The following is a 14,553-nucleotide window of genomic DNA, read 5'->3' on the forward strand; positions in this document are numbered from 1 at the left end:
TTGCGCGGATTGGTCATGTCATATCATATGTGCCTAATATTACGCGTCTGCAGCGAAAACTTGGGACTGAAATCGAATAATCTTCTCCTTAATTTTCATAGAATTGAATGAGTTAGGCCCACTTTTGATTTGGACCATTGAGTTGCTTTCCAACACCCACTTGATTAAGGTGGGCCTTATGAACTTCGGCCTTGATGTTACATTTGAAAAACGTGGTACATGAGCAACATTTTGGCATCAGAATTTAATTTTTTACTCCTACTATTGTGTCGGTGGGAGTAAAAAAATTTAAGACCAACTCGTTCCATAGGTCTCATTCTATACATGAGATTCAAGTCACTTCGCTGAGTTTTAAGGATAAAGCTCTAAATTTTTGTGTTACAATATTAATTGGATCATTGTTAAATTTTGCTAAATTATAAAGTTATCATTTCTAATTTGAATTTCTGCACATTTAATCTTGTATGATTTTCTAATTATCAAAAACATAAACCTTGCATTATTTTCTACTTACTAGTAAATTCAAAAATATGTTTGACTGCCAAACATCCAAACCCTCACAATTGGCCAAACCCTCCACTACACCCAAACCAGCAATTGAGCAACACAATTAGCAAAATTGGCTTACAAATCACCAAAAAAAGAAAAAAAAAATCCAGATTTGGATGAGAGAGAGAGAGAGATCACGAAGGTTTTTGGCAACTCTTAAAGGATCTTAGGCAGTAGCAATGATTCGTCATGACTCGTCATTGGTTGTGGAGTGGTTCTTGTATTGGCCTGTCCATTTATGGTTTTTATGGCGGTGTGCCTTAAGCCACACACGCATAGATCACCATTATAAAATAAATAAATAAAAATTTTATTTTATTTAAAAATTTTCAAGGAGGACCTAAATTGAATAGAAAATACTTTTGGGATATATATATTTTTTGGTTTTGCATAATGTTAAACGAATATAATATTAAAAACGCAATGTGTTATACCATGTTGTGTATGCTAGAGTGGATGCGGAAGATGAAGCATAGAATAGGAATATCAAGAACACGAGGGTTACGTGGTTCAGCCTTGACGGCCTACATCCATGGAAGAATCCCTTAAGGGTTATATCTTTATTGTGTAAGAGTGTAGTATAATAACCTGTGTTACAATGAGCCATAACATGAGTATATATAGGCGACTAAACCCTAAACTACTAGTACAAGTAGGACTGGGCTTGGACCTATTACATTGGGCTAATATATGTCTAATATATATCTCTAACACCCTCCCTCAAACTCAAGGCGGAAGCTCGATGAAGGCTTGAGGTTGGATAAATATGAGAAGATCACTTGGAGATGCCTTGAAGAATGCCTTTGAAGAAACCACAATGAAGAATGTGCCAATTGACCAATTTCGGAGCTTCAAATGAAGAAACGGAGCCCAAAATCGGAATCTACGCGAAAAACTGAGCAAGATAGGCCATTTTGGAAATTTTGACTTTTGGTCAAAGTTCAATGCAAAAAAGTCAAAGTCAATTGGTCCAGAGTCAAAGTCAACAGTCAAAGTGCTCACGGGTCAGATCCGGGTGGTCCGGGTCAACGGTTAGCTAGGTGACGTGGTGCTGACGAGACAACACTGCTGACGTGACTGATGACATGTCGCTGACGTGGACTAGGGCTGATGTGGATGTGCTTGCATGGCTGCTGACGTGGACTGATGACGTCATCCGGTGACGTCAGATGACATCAGCAATAGTTTTCCGGCGCCTGGCAAGAGCGTGTGATGTTCATCGGCGCGTGGAGGAGAAGCCAGAAACCCAGATGGCGCGTGGAGGCGCGTGCAACGCCGGTTGGAAGCCATATTTTTCCCGTTGGCAGATCGGTGGTTGCCCTGGCCGATAGGACGGTGCATGTGGCCAATGGATGAGCTACACAATAGGAAATTTTGGCGGTGCGTGGGAAAGATCCGGAAACGCAGGCGGCGCGTGTTGGCGCGTGTGACCTCGTATGATTACCAGATTCTCAGGCCAAGTGGATCGGTGGATGACAAGGCCGTCTTGGTGGCGCGTGTGACTGAGATCCTAGCTGGGAGTCGAGAATCTTCGGTGGTGCGTGTGAAAGTTCTAGGAGCCATTGGGCGCGTGTGGTGGCGTGTGCGGCTGCCGTTGGAGGTCGGATTCTTGGGTTTTGTTCATGATATGCCGTGGAGCACTTATGTCTTGTTGGTTTCATCAGGCGAATGCTTGATATGTATAGATCTGATAGGGAGAGGCACTGATTGCTTGGGCTTGAAGATCTGGACACAGCAGTGAGCCATGGCGGCTACGAGATGCCGTGGAGTCTAGATCCAGCCAACAAGCATGTGTGACTTTTGATGGTGGTGTGCACGTGATATTCTTCTTTGCTTGTTAGAGATGTTTTGTTTGATGCCAAGAACGAAGTTTGGCTCTGATACCATGTTAAACGAATATAATATTAGAAACGCAATGTGTTATATCATGTTGTGTATGCTAGAGTGGATGTGGAAGAGGAAGTATAGAATAGGAACATCAAGAACACGAGGGTTACGTGGTTCAGCCTTGACGGCCTACATCCACGGAGGAATCCCTTAAGGGCTACAATTTTATTGTGTAAGAGTGTAGTACAATAACCTGTGTTATAATGAGCCATAACATGAGTATATATAGGCAACTAAACCCTAGACTACTAGTACAAGCAGGACTGGGATTGGGCCTATTACATTGGGCTAATATATGTCTAATATATATCTTTAACACATAATGATTTAGAGAACACATATAGAATAGAAAATTGTTTTTTAGAACATTTTGCTAAATAAGTGAATAGAGACTATAATTTCAATGGTTACATTCCCTTTCTCTGCGCTCTCCCCAAAACACTTTGGGCCAAGGAGGAAGATGACACCTTCTTGTCTTGTTGTTTGCTATTAATTTTTACAAGTACTTCATTAATTAGCGTGCTCTAACTACCAGTTAATACTCTAACCTAACAAAAGATATTTTGACTAATAATATTTTTGCAACTTGTTAATATCGTCGTCACATTTATAACGCTATAATCATTAACATTATTTTCATCGTGCAAGAAGAAAAGGAGAAAGAAGAAGAAAAAAGAAGCCAAGATTCTCCTTACTTTATAGAACACAAGCTCTCTCTCTCTCTCTCTCTCTCTCTCTCTCTCTCTCTCACATATACACACACAAAGAAATACACGTACAAGGTACAACGCTGAGTGAGAGCCATGGCAGAATTGGAAGGTAAACCAGCTTTGGCAACAACTACTACTGTTTTTGATCAAGGAAAACTTCCTTTCATAAGCAAGAAAGTGGAGACATCAAACGGTGATGATAGCACTAGTAGTCCACCCCCAAAGCCATTGCTAATTGTTACACCAACTACTAGTGGCCAATACCCTGTAATCTTGTTTCTTCATGGCTTCTACCTCCGGACTTGCTTTTACTCTCAACTCCTTGAACATATTTCCTCGCATGGTTATATTGTTGTTGCTCCTCAGGTATTTCGAATCCCAATTATTTGCTATACATTGATTTGGATCACTTAATTTCTTTCTCTCCTTTCTATTTGTACTCTTCTAATTTAGTTTACTAAGAATATTAATTGAACTAATATCTTTCTCCCTTTTTTTTTTTGTGTCTCGTTTTTATGTTTATGCTTGTTACCTTATTACTTGTGATTATAAAATTGGGAAATTTTGTTGTTGTTGTTGTTTTTTATTTTTTTTTATTTGTGTGAAACAATTTCCATATATTAACTTTTATTAAAAGTTTATTTACTTATTTACTAAATATTGTTTAAAATATGTTGTACATTAAAAAAAAAAAATGAAGTTTTAAAATGTTGTATAATAAACAAATAAACTAAAAGTTGTGTCAAAGATACTTTTAAGATTTTTGTGAATAGTACTTGTATTGACAAAACTATGGTCTTGTGGGCACTTTTCATTCTTGTTAGGACGTCACTTATTTTGACATATATTGGTTGAATTTTTGTACCAATTTAAGATATTTTATATGTTAATCATTGTTATACAAGAGATGTTTGATGAGATGACTAAGTAAAAATATATAACAGGGCGCCCTTTCATAGTTGTCGTATTTTATATAATGTTTTCAGTTCAAAATGCAATTTTGGTCTATGAACTATTGTTAGTTCATCATTTATGAATTATTGAATTTTTCAATATTGTGGGGGGTTTTTTTCTTAACAAATTAAAGATTTTACTAACCAAAAGAAGGGACAAAGCTATATAAAGGAATATTGTGGTCCTTTTTTATTTTTTATGAAAAGGAGTATTGTGGTCCTTTTAAATTTTAAAAACAGGTCAATATCATCCGTACTGTTCCTTGTCTATATCTTTATGCTGATCTGATCAATAAATTAAGGTTTTGGGGCTACAAATATATATTTTTAAATGGAATATTAAATTCATGTGTTTTCATACATTTTGATCTTGTAATACTGACATGCAGTCTAGTGTGCAACATATGCATTGAGAACATTTATAGCCAAAAAAAAAAAAAAAAAATCCATTTGTCATGTCATGACATGACAAATGGATTTTTTTTTTTTTATACCATTTAGGTCCTACTGTACTATTTAAGTCCTAATTAAAACCTTATTAAAGCTTAGAGATTAAGTGTTCATTTGGCATTGGTTATAAAAGCCATTTTTTTTTTTTTTTTTTTTTACTATTTAGGTCCTATTGTACTATTTCAGTTACCTTTAGCTTTATCTACAGTACTTTCCGCAAAAAGTTTTCAGTTTCAGCTAAATAAAGTGTTCCCAAATAGACACTAATTTTTTTTTTTTTTTTGAGAGAAAATAGACACTAAATTAATACAATGGTTAAAACATTCTATTCAAGGATAAAATTGAAATACTAGACTAAAAATGCTAATTTAATCATGGTTTTAAATAAAGTACTATAGGGTAAATCACATCAACCATCATCGAGATTTAAGGAAATTCAAAAATTGTCTAATATTTTTCAAAAATGACACAAACTCCCTGAAGATACTCTTATTTGATTTTTCTTATTATATAAACATTTTGATGAATTTTTACTTTAAAAAACGCATGTTTTGATTTTATTAATTATAATGGCATGTAATTAATGAGGAGGTTGTAGAAGGGTATCTATTATCTATATCAAAACTTGGAGGGATGAAATATGGTTTATCAAAATAAGAACATATATATGGGTTTCTAACATTCTCCCAAACTTTAAGAAGGTTAGTATAATTTATCCAAAAACTTAATCACATTTCAGGAAATGGATGAATATATATTTAATTTTTTTAGTATAGGATACGGAAATTGTATGAAATGTGAAGAAAAACAGGTTATCTAATGTAAATTATTTTAAGGAAAGAATGGATCTCCCACAAGCCATTTTAGAGTTATTCAATGGTCACAAGAAGTTATTCTTCTTGAAATTGTTACAGAACTCTCTCTCATTCATGTTTGTATCATCTTCTTTTTAAGCTATACCTCTACATACCATCGAGTGGACTCGAAGAAATTGAATCAGCAGCAAAAGTGACAGATTGGTTATCAAGTGGACTTCAACCTCAGCTTCCTGAAAATGTTGAAGCAAACCTACAAAAGCTTTCTCTAGCAGGCCACAGCAGAGGTGGAAAAGCTGCATTTGCACTAGCACTGGGTTACGCCAAAACTTCCTTAATATTTTCAGTATTACTAAGCATAGACCCCGTGGCTGGATGTACTAAATGTTGCCGAACCCAACCCCATATTCTCACCTATGTTCCTAGATCTTTCAACTTATCAATTCCAGTAACAGTAATTGGCACTGGGTTGGGTCCAGAGCAAAAGAATTGCTTATCGCCACCATGTGCTCCAGAGGGTTTGAACCACGACGAATTTTTCAATGAGTGCAAGCCTCCATGTGCACATTTTGTTGCTAAGGACTATGGTCACATGGACATGCTAAATGATGATCCATCGGGTATTGTTGGGGAATTGAGTGGCTGTTTGTGTGTGAATGGGAAGGGTCCAAGAGACCCCATGAGGAGGAGTGTAGGTGGGATTGCTGTGGGGTTTTTGAAGGCTTATTTGGAAGGTGAGAGTCGGGATTTTGTAGCTATTTTGGCTGATCCTAGTCTCGCTCCTGCGAAGCTTGAACCAGTTGAATTTATTGAAGAATAAATTCATGCATGCATAATGCTCAAGTTTATTGGGAATGAAAACATGGATTGTGGAGTACGTATTTGGTGAAAAGTAGCTCAATTTATTGTTCTTTTTTCTTTGGGCTGAAATTCTATTGTATTTTAATGTGTAAGAACTTATGTTTTAATCTAAAGGACTATTAAGTATTTAAATTATTTTGGTTTGTGACTAGATAATTAACCTCCCTCTCTCAATTTATTTATTTATTTTAATTTTTTATAGTTGAGAAGATAGAATTTAAAGTCATATCCTGATTGTAAGCACAATTTTATAATTTGGAAGGAAAGTCAAATTCCCCTACCCATATAGGACATCAATTTAGAAGGAAATTCTCTCACGCTGTAGCTTTGTGAGAATGAGCTGAGAAGGGCATACACTGCATGTATAAACATATAGTACACTAATGTAGCACATTGTATTGATTATGTATGTATGTATATTGGTGAGGAATATGTAACTTTGGTTTTGTTTCTTGTTTTTAAATTAAATAAGCACAAAAGAGTGTCCAGCATAGGAGTTTTGTTTCTTCATGCAAGGTTAGACTCCATATAACAAACTATGTTATTTGATACAAAAGATAGAGTTTCCCCTCAGCTATCCAAGCATTTCTGGTTTTATCTATGTAGTTGACGGGACTAACGAAGTCAACCTCCTTGGGCAAAGTCATAGATACTGACGAAGTCACCTTAACAGACGAAACAACTAAGCATCCCTGACGATACAACCACACCTCTGACGAAGGTAGAGAAGCCATTCAATACAGTCAATAAATGAGTCGGGCAGTTAAAAGGCCAGCTGTGGGAAGCCCATTAAAATCCACATTACTAGGGAAGAGGCGTTATCCAAAGGAGCATTAAAACTACCATAACAGCCACAACGGCTAGGAGCTAAGAGAATGTATATATATAGCCCTCACCCCTCCAACAGAAGGTACATTGACACAAAAACAACACCCCTAGTTATTTTTATGCTCTGTTATTTACTATAAGCTTCTTATACTGACTTTGGTATCAGAGGCGTTGTGGCAGACACCACACTGGTGACTATCGTGAGGGGTTGCTACTTCTACGGCGACGCAGACGAATATCTGACTCCATCTGAACATGTTCATTACGACTGATGAATTTATACTTCATCAGTAGTACTTCTTAATTTTGGTTCTACGACACTTAAAATCGACCAAAAAAATACAAGACAAAACAAAGAATAAAGAGAGAGAGAGAGAGAGAGAGAGAGAGAATTAAGGCTGTGCTTGCAACTAGCACAGCTAATTAATAACATATACATCAGGGTCGAATAACATGCATGCATATGTCCATATATAAAATTGGTTCTTTGCACTTTGCAATAATGTTGCAAGCACAGCTAATTAATAACATATACATCAGGGTCGAATAACATGCATGCATATGTCCGTATATAAAATTGGTTCTTTGCACTTTGCAATAATTACAAAAGACAGCAAATTGTTGGTACTTGGTACTAGGACCAAATGATCACATTGTCCACATGAGTTAAAACTATTTGTCGGTGAAAATACAAAATTGATTTTGACACCATGAAGAAATTGGAATTTGATCAATTGTCTTGGTGTAAAATTGAAATCCCAAAATATTTAGGGGTAAAATTGTCATGCGTGTGTCTAGAGACAAAAAGGTCCTTTCACATCAAATTGAGCCACAGTGGGCAAAATGGAATTTCCCTGTATCAAATTTACAAGTTCCCAACAAGATGTGTCAAAGGTTACTTCTCATTAGTTGAAGAATGATCTTAAAATGGACATGAATACATTGGATGTGAATTGATTTTAATTGGTCGTTAAAAAAAATTCAAATGGAGCAGAAGATATGCATGTGTAGGATAAACCGTGGTATATAATGGGGAATTTTATAATTATTAAAACTAGTTATTTGTTTCTACAAAATAAATGATAATTTAAAAGCATAATATCTTCTAGGATTATACACCAGCCAATTTTTATAAACAAACCATGGTAATTTTGACCAAACCAAATAGTGCTAATTGACTCTAAAAGGAGCTCTTTGGCACTTTATTTTTCACACTTCAAAATTTTGTACTTTGCTCAAATTTTATGATTGAAATATTTTTTTGAAAAGTTTAAGTAAGGGTAAGTAGAAGTTTAATTGTCATAAGAGGAAGTTCCTAATGTATTCAAAACATTGAGGATCCTTCTCCAATGAATAGGGGGTGTTTGGTAGAGTAGTTTAAGAAATGTTGTTTGTACTTTGTAGTTTTTTGAAATACATGTGGGTGAAAAAGTGTGTAGAAATATGTGTAATGTTATTTAAAATGTGAAAATGTGAGTTTGAGATAAAATACCAAACAGGCCCTAGAGCACCAAAGAGGGGACTTCTGTTCCCCTCCTCTTCAGTTTTGCTTATTACATATTAGAAAATTATATTACTTCTCTACAATTTCTCCAGCCATGAAATCACAGCTTGACCAAAAATTTTATTTTTCAGTCTATCAAACATCATTCTATCAAGAAATCATCACACCACATCACAATATAGCACAATTTCTAAGATCAAACGCGTGCTAGCCTTTTAGGTACACATTAGTACCAATATCAACATAATCATATCACAATAACAAGCAACACATGGAGAGAGAGAGAGAGAGAGAGAGAGAGAGAGAGAGAGAGAGAGAGAGAGAGATGGAGAGAGAGAGAGAGAGAGAGAGAATTTTATTAAATAATTAGCCTTCATAAGAGACAATAGTTATTTTTACATCATAACTAAAGATTTGGATCACCCAAAATTAGAGTTGGAGTCAGGACTTGGAGTTAGGGGGGGGGGGGGCGGCAGAAGTATAAACAAAAAAAAAATTGAAACTCCAAATAAACATTCATTTAATAAACCATCAACAAAGAAAAATACACAAAATTATTATTTTTTAAGATATTACAATGCAGTTATTTATGAAAATGGAACTTGCCGTCTTTTTAATCTTCGAAATCATCTCTGATTGAATCCGTACTAATTGTTGCAGCAATGTCCCTTTCGATGAATAACATCATAGCATCTGACAAAAACTTATCTTCCATTTTGTTGCGAAGGTAAGTTTTGATGACATTCATAGCTGAAAATGTTCGCTCTGTAGTTGCAGTAGAAACGAGAAGAGTAAGCACAAGTTTGACCACTCTATAAATAAGCGGATAGTATTCTGATTTTCTAGTTCTCACCATCCATTGGCACAATTTAGAAATATTTTTCAAATTCTTGAACCCTGAATGCTAAACTACATCATACTTATAAAGATCAAGTTCCTTTTCCAAATTATTCTTTTCATCATTTGTGAAGTCTATTGGATAAAAATTATTTACCAATGAACAAATATCACTGACTCGAAAAGATTCATATGCCTCTTGAGGGTCTAGAGCTGAGCTAAGCGTAAGTAACTCCATGGCATGCTCACTAAACCGATGATTTAGTTCCTGTAATTGAGAATCTATTCCTGCATTAAAAATATCTACTTTATAATAATGCTTATTTCTAAAGTCCTCTTGTTGATGACGAGATTGGCCAAATCTTGCAACATAACGAGCATTCATATCAGAGACATCTAAATCGCGTTCCTTACAAAATGATATCACAGTAGCTAGTAAGTCATTCCATTTCTCATCTCTAAATTGTTGAATAAGTTTTTTAGTGGATGAAACTAAATGCGTAGCATTTAAAATGTCTTGCGATTGGTTTTGCAAAGTTTGACAAAGTTTATCCGTGATCCCCATAGTTTCATTAACAAAATGCAAGATGAAGACAAATTCAAATGAAATTAATACCTCATAAGCGGATTCTGCTTCTACTTTTTGTGAAGAATTTCCTTCATCTATAATTTTAAATAGAACTTCACATGTTGGACTAAACAACTTTATCAAGTTAGAAACCGATTCATAATGCGAACCCCAACGAGTATCTCCAGGTCGTTGTAAAGTGACCATCTGATTAAGTCCTTTCCCAGTCTCAAGCTCTTCAATATCAATAAAATATGCAATGTCAAAAGCTTTAGCAATTTTTAATTGCTCAATACGTTTGCATGAAGCACGAATATTATTGATAATCGAAATCAATTTAGTGAAAAATCTATTAAGAGGGACAACTGCTTTTGATGCTCCTACTAATGCCAATTGTAAGCGATGTGCAAAACAATGAATGTAGTAAGCATATGGACAATCATTCAAAATCAAAGCTTGTAATCCATTCCACTCACCCTGCATGTTGCTTGCACCATCATATCCTTGCCCTCGAATGTTTTGGATATCTAAGCAATAATTAGAGAACAAATAATATATCTCCTTTTTAAGGATTATTACTGCAGTGTCAACAACATGAACAATCCCATAAAATCATTCTCGCACAAAGCCATTTGTATCAACATATCTTAAAACCACAGCCATTTGCTCTTTCATGGAATCATCACGAGCTTCATCAACCAATATGCAAAACTTTGTATCACCAATTTCTTCCCTAATTGCCTTCTTCACTTTGGTTGAAATAACATGTAGAATTTCTTTTTGAATCTGAGGTGATGTGTAGGTGGCATTTTTTGGAGCTTTTGCCATTATTTCAACAATATCATTATAGCCCACCATCAAATCCAATGTCGTAAGAAAGTTTCCCTGATTGGTTGAAGTAGAGCTTTCATCTCGACCTCTAAAAGCAATAGCTTGCAAGGCAAGATGTCGAACAACGTCAATTGAAGCCTTCAATCGTACTCGATTATTTGCAATTTTTTTTGAAGTGAAATTGCTCACTACCTTGTCTATGTGTTGAGACTGGTTCATCAAATCTAGACACGCTTTATGGGCAATTCTATGAGTGGAGTTAAGATCTTTCCTCAAATGAAGACTAAAAGAACAACTTTCACCATTTCTAACTTTCTTCCAACTCTTAAATCCATTAATTGTGAATGCATTTTGTCCGTAATGCCCAATTGGCTTATGAATGAGAAAGCATGGTAGACAAAAAGCGGCATCTTTTTTAGGAGAATATTCAAGCCATGACTTAAAGTGATCATCTTCATACCAAGAACCTTGAAAGTTTCGACCCTTCTCAGATTTTTAAAATTTTTTAAAACGAGGCTGGTATGGACCCAACTTAATGTAACGTCACTGGATCTCATCTCGTTGATCAACATGATAAGTATATATTTGTCTATGCAATCCAAGATCAAGTTCTAATTGCAACGAACTCATATCAACCTTTTGAAATTTTGTTTGAGAATTTTCCTCAATAGGGACATCAGGATTTTCCTCAACAAGTTCATCAAGATTTTCCTCAATTGAGATGTCGAGATTTTCCTCAATTGGGACATCAGGATTTTCCTCAACATTAGTGGTTGGCAATGTTGCACCACTAGTATTAACTTCTAAATCATTTGAAACTTTTCTTTTGAAAAAATCAAATATGGTAGTTGACTTTTTCATAATCTACAAATAAAATATAATTTGAAATTATTATGTTATTATATGGTCAATAATCTATAATCATTACACACAATAGACAAATACTATGCACACAAACATTCAACAACTAACCAATAAATTTTAAAGTTACAAATAATCTCTCTAATTATTTATCCAACTTTGATGTTTTAAAAGACACTTACTAATAGACAAAAACACTAAAGACAAAACTACAAAAAAAAATCACAAAACATCATAGCTATTCACTATTGCTAAAGACAAAACTACAAAAAAAAATTTCAAAACATCAATGGCAATAAGAGTGACTGTTGCATGTGGTGTTGTGTTTGTTAGATGCAATGTTTTCATTTATAAAAGAATATAAATTATGGGCTAAACCGTTAAAGACAAAGATGGGTCTTGGATAAGATTTTTACCTCTCTAAGCTCTCTTTTAACTCTTTCTCTCTAGTATATTCTGTCTTTGAGTCTCTCTGTCCCAGGCTCCCAGGCCCTAGCGTCCCTAAATTGGCTAATTCTCCGATCCCTGTGCTTGCTTAGTTGCTATGTGCTCTCTTTTAAGTTTTCTTTACAAGTCATAGTGTCAAGTGTCAACACATTATTAAAAGTAAGTCATCCCAAACAAGGATTCAATATGAGATGAGACTTGAGAGGGATACCTTTGCTTCTATCGCTGGCTGCCGAATTCCTCTCCTCTGTGTTCAGCCGTAAGTTAGGTTTTCCTTTTTTTTTTTTTTTTTTTTGAATGGCTTAGAAATCCCCTTATTTTTTCCTTTTATTATATGTGTGAGGTAAGTTAGGTGTTTCCTACTCCTAGACTCGGTAGATATCTAATTAGAACCGGCTTTGATTTTTTTATTTTATTTTTGCTTGTGTTTGTTTTGGGGTGTTGTTTGGGCTTAATTTTTGTTGTTGGGATTTTTTTTTATAGCATTTAAAAATATCAATAATATTTTTAAGGGGGTCAAAGTGCCCCCCCCCCCAGGTCCAAGAATAGCTCTGTCCCTGGTCCAAAATATATAGCTACTAAATCCCCACTCTCACCTTCCAAATAAGCCTTTGCACTCATTGAAATACTCCTCGTGGTTCAATCCCTCTAGAGCACATGGTGACATAAAGCAATTCTTTTGCTCCAGACCCAAGCTAGTGCCAATTACAGTAAAGAGAATTGATATATTAAAAGAACTAAAAACACAAATGAGAATATGGGGTTTGGTTTGGCAACATTTAGAATTATCTCCTGGCTCCTGCCACATGATCTATGCCTAGTAGCACTTTTAAATTTTAAAGAAGTTTTGGCAAATCCAAGTACTAGTGCAAATGCAGCTTCTCCACCTCTCCTGTGGCCTGTGCTAGAGCAAGCTTGCATTGGTTTGCATCAACATTTTCAGGAAGTTGGGGTTGGAGGCAACTTAATATCAAAACCAAAAATCATAGCTATAGTTTGGGTCAAAACCAATAACTTTAATAGAGTTCATTACAAAGCTATGTGTTAAGTTCTAAAAGTTTATAATAATTGGCAACCTGTGAGTACAAACTTATCTAGATATATATTCCTAGATCTATAGGTTTGATTAGACAATACTTAAGGTGTTACAAGTTAGAACACAAGAACATATAAGCTACAGAAAGAAGAGTTCAAATTCTTTGAAACCCGACCGCTCAAAAATTAGATCCGACCGATCGATAATCTTAGAAAATCAAATTCTGCAAAATTTTAAGTAAGCCCAACAGCACATTGGCCCATTATGTGATCAGGGTTTCAGATCTATTCCACATAGTATATAAAGGAAACCCTAAGGCATGTTTCGAAGAGACTTTAATTTGGAGGTGCTCTTATGAGATCTAAAAGGTATTGTGCCTTCCTCTTTCAAAGTCACTACTAGAAATCATTCTCATATCATTAGATCTAGTAGATCTGAAGTTATTGCAACAAGATCAATAACTGCTGATGATCTAAACCTTCAAGGGTGGTCTTGGAGTCATAAACTGGAGAGTTTGTGTTCCTAAACCTTCGAGTGAGATCTCGAAGTCACAAGCGTGGGTGCTTGTGTGGTGCAAATCTAAGAAAGAAGGAGTCCATGAATTTGGAGCTTGCATATGGTCGTGTCAGTAAGTTACTATTGGAGGTAGCAATAAATTTAGAGTTAAATCTGATTGTAAATACTTCAATTCTCTTATAGTAGGTTTGTTTTACCTTGAGGATAGGTAGGTCAAATTTTTTCCAGGTTTTTACCTTGAAACGATTAGTTTCATTGGTTTTTCTAGATCATCATATCGTGGTGTTATTTACTTTAGGGGTGTGCATGGGCCAGGTTGGGTTTGGTTAAGGAAATTTTTTGACCCAACCCACCATGGTGGGTAAAAAAAAATTCAACCCAATCCAACCCATCACATAAGTCCACCCAACCCAACCCAACCCACATGGGTTGGGTTGGGTCGGGTTGAACCCATGGGTTGGAGAATTTTTTTTATTACTATTATTATTAACTTGAGCAAAAAAAAGAATATATATATATATATATATATATTTATATATATCACACTTGCCACCTGAGTTAATAAACAAAATATACATTAATATATAAACTAATATTTCAACTAAGTTGTAAAAAAAATATGTTTAAGTATCCAATTGAGTTGATAAACAAAATATAAATGAATTAGTATTCTAATTCACTTATAAACAAGATATACATGAGTTCCTAACTCGGTTATAAACAAAATATATCTAAAATTTTTAATTTTTTTATTAATTATATAATATATTTAAATATATATTAAAAGAACTAATAAGATTTTGTATTATATATGATAGTAGGAACCAAGGAAGTGCTCTACAGTTGGTTTTTTTTTTTTTTTTTTTGTTTATTTTTAAATTTATTAAATATATAATATAT

General features: G+C 34.8%; 2 protein-coding genes across 2 annotated transcripts; one reads left to right on the top strand and one right to left on the bottom strand.

Annotated features, from left to right (window-relative positions):
• The first annotated feature begins 3,065 nt into the window (after positions 1–3,065).
• On the top strand, positions 3,066–6,376 carry LOC115970703 (chlorophyllase-1). The gene is made up of 2 exons (XM_031090290.1): positions 3,066–3,512; positions 5,504–6,376. Exons 1-2 carry the CDS (start codon positions 3,240–3,242, stop codon positions 6,182–6,184), a joined length of 954 nt encoding a protein of 317 aa, XP_030946150.1. The 5' UTR covers positions 3,066–3,239; the 3' UTR covers positions 6,185–6,376.
• A 3,085-nt stretch (positions 6,377–9,461) lies between these two features.
• LOC115970668 lies at positions 9,462–10,445 on the bottom strand. Its single transcript, XM_031090261.1, has one exon. The coding sequence runs from the start codon at positions 10,443–10,445 to the stop codon at positions 9,462–9,464; it is 984 nt and encodes a 327-aa protein (XP_030946121.1).
• Positions 10,446–14,553: the final 4,108 nt, after the last annotated feature.

The sequence above is a fragment of the Quercus lobata genome, chromosome 12 (assembly GCF_001633185.2).
Source record: "Quercus lobata isolate SW786 chromosome 12, ValleyOak3.0 Primary Assembly, whole genome shotgun sequence".
In the NCBI taxonomy this organism is placed as follows: Eukaryota; Viridiplantae; Streptophyta; class Magnoliopsida; order Fagales; family Fagaceae; genus Quercus; species Quercus lobata.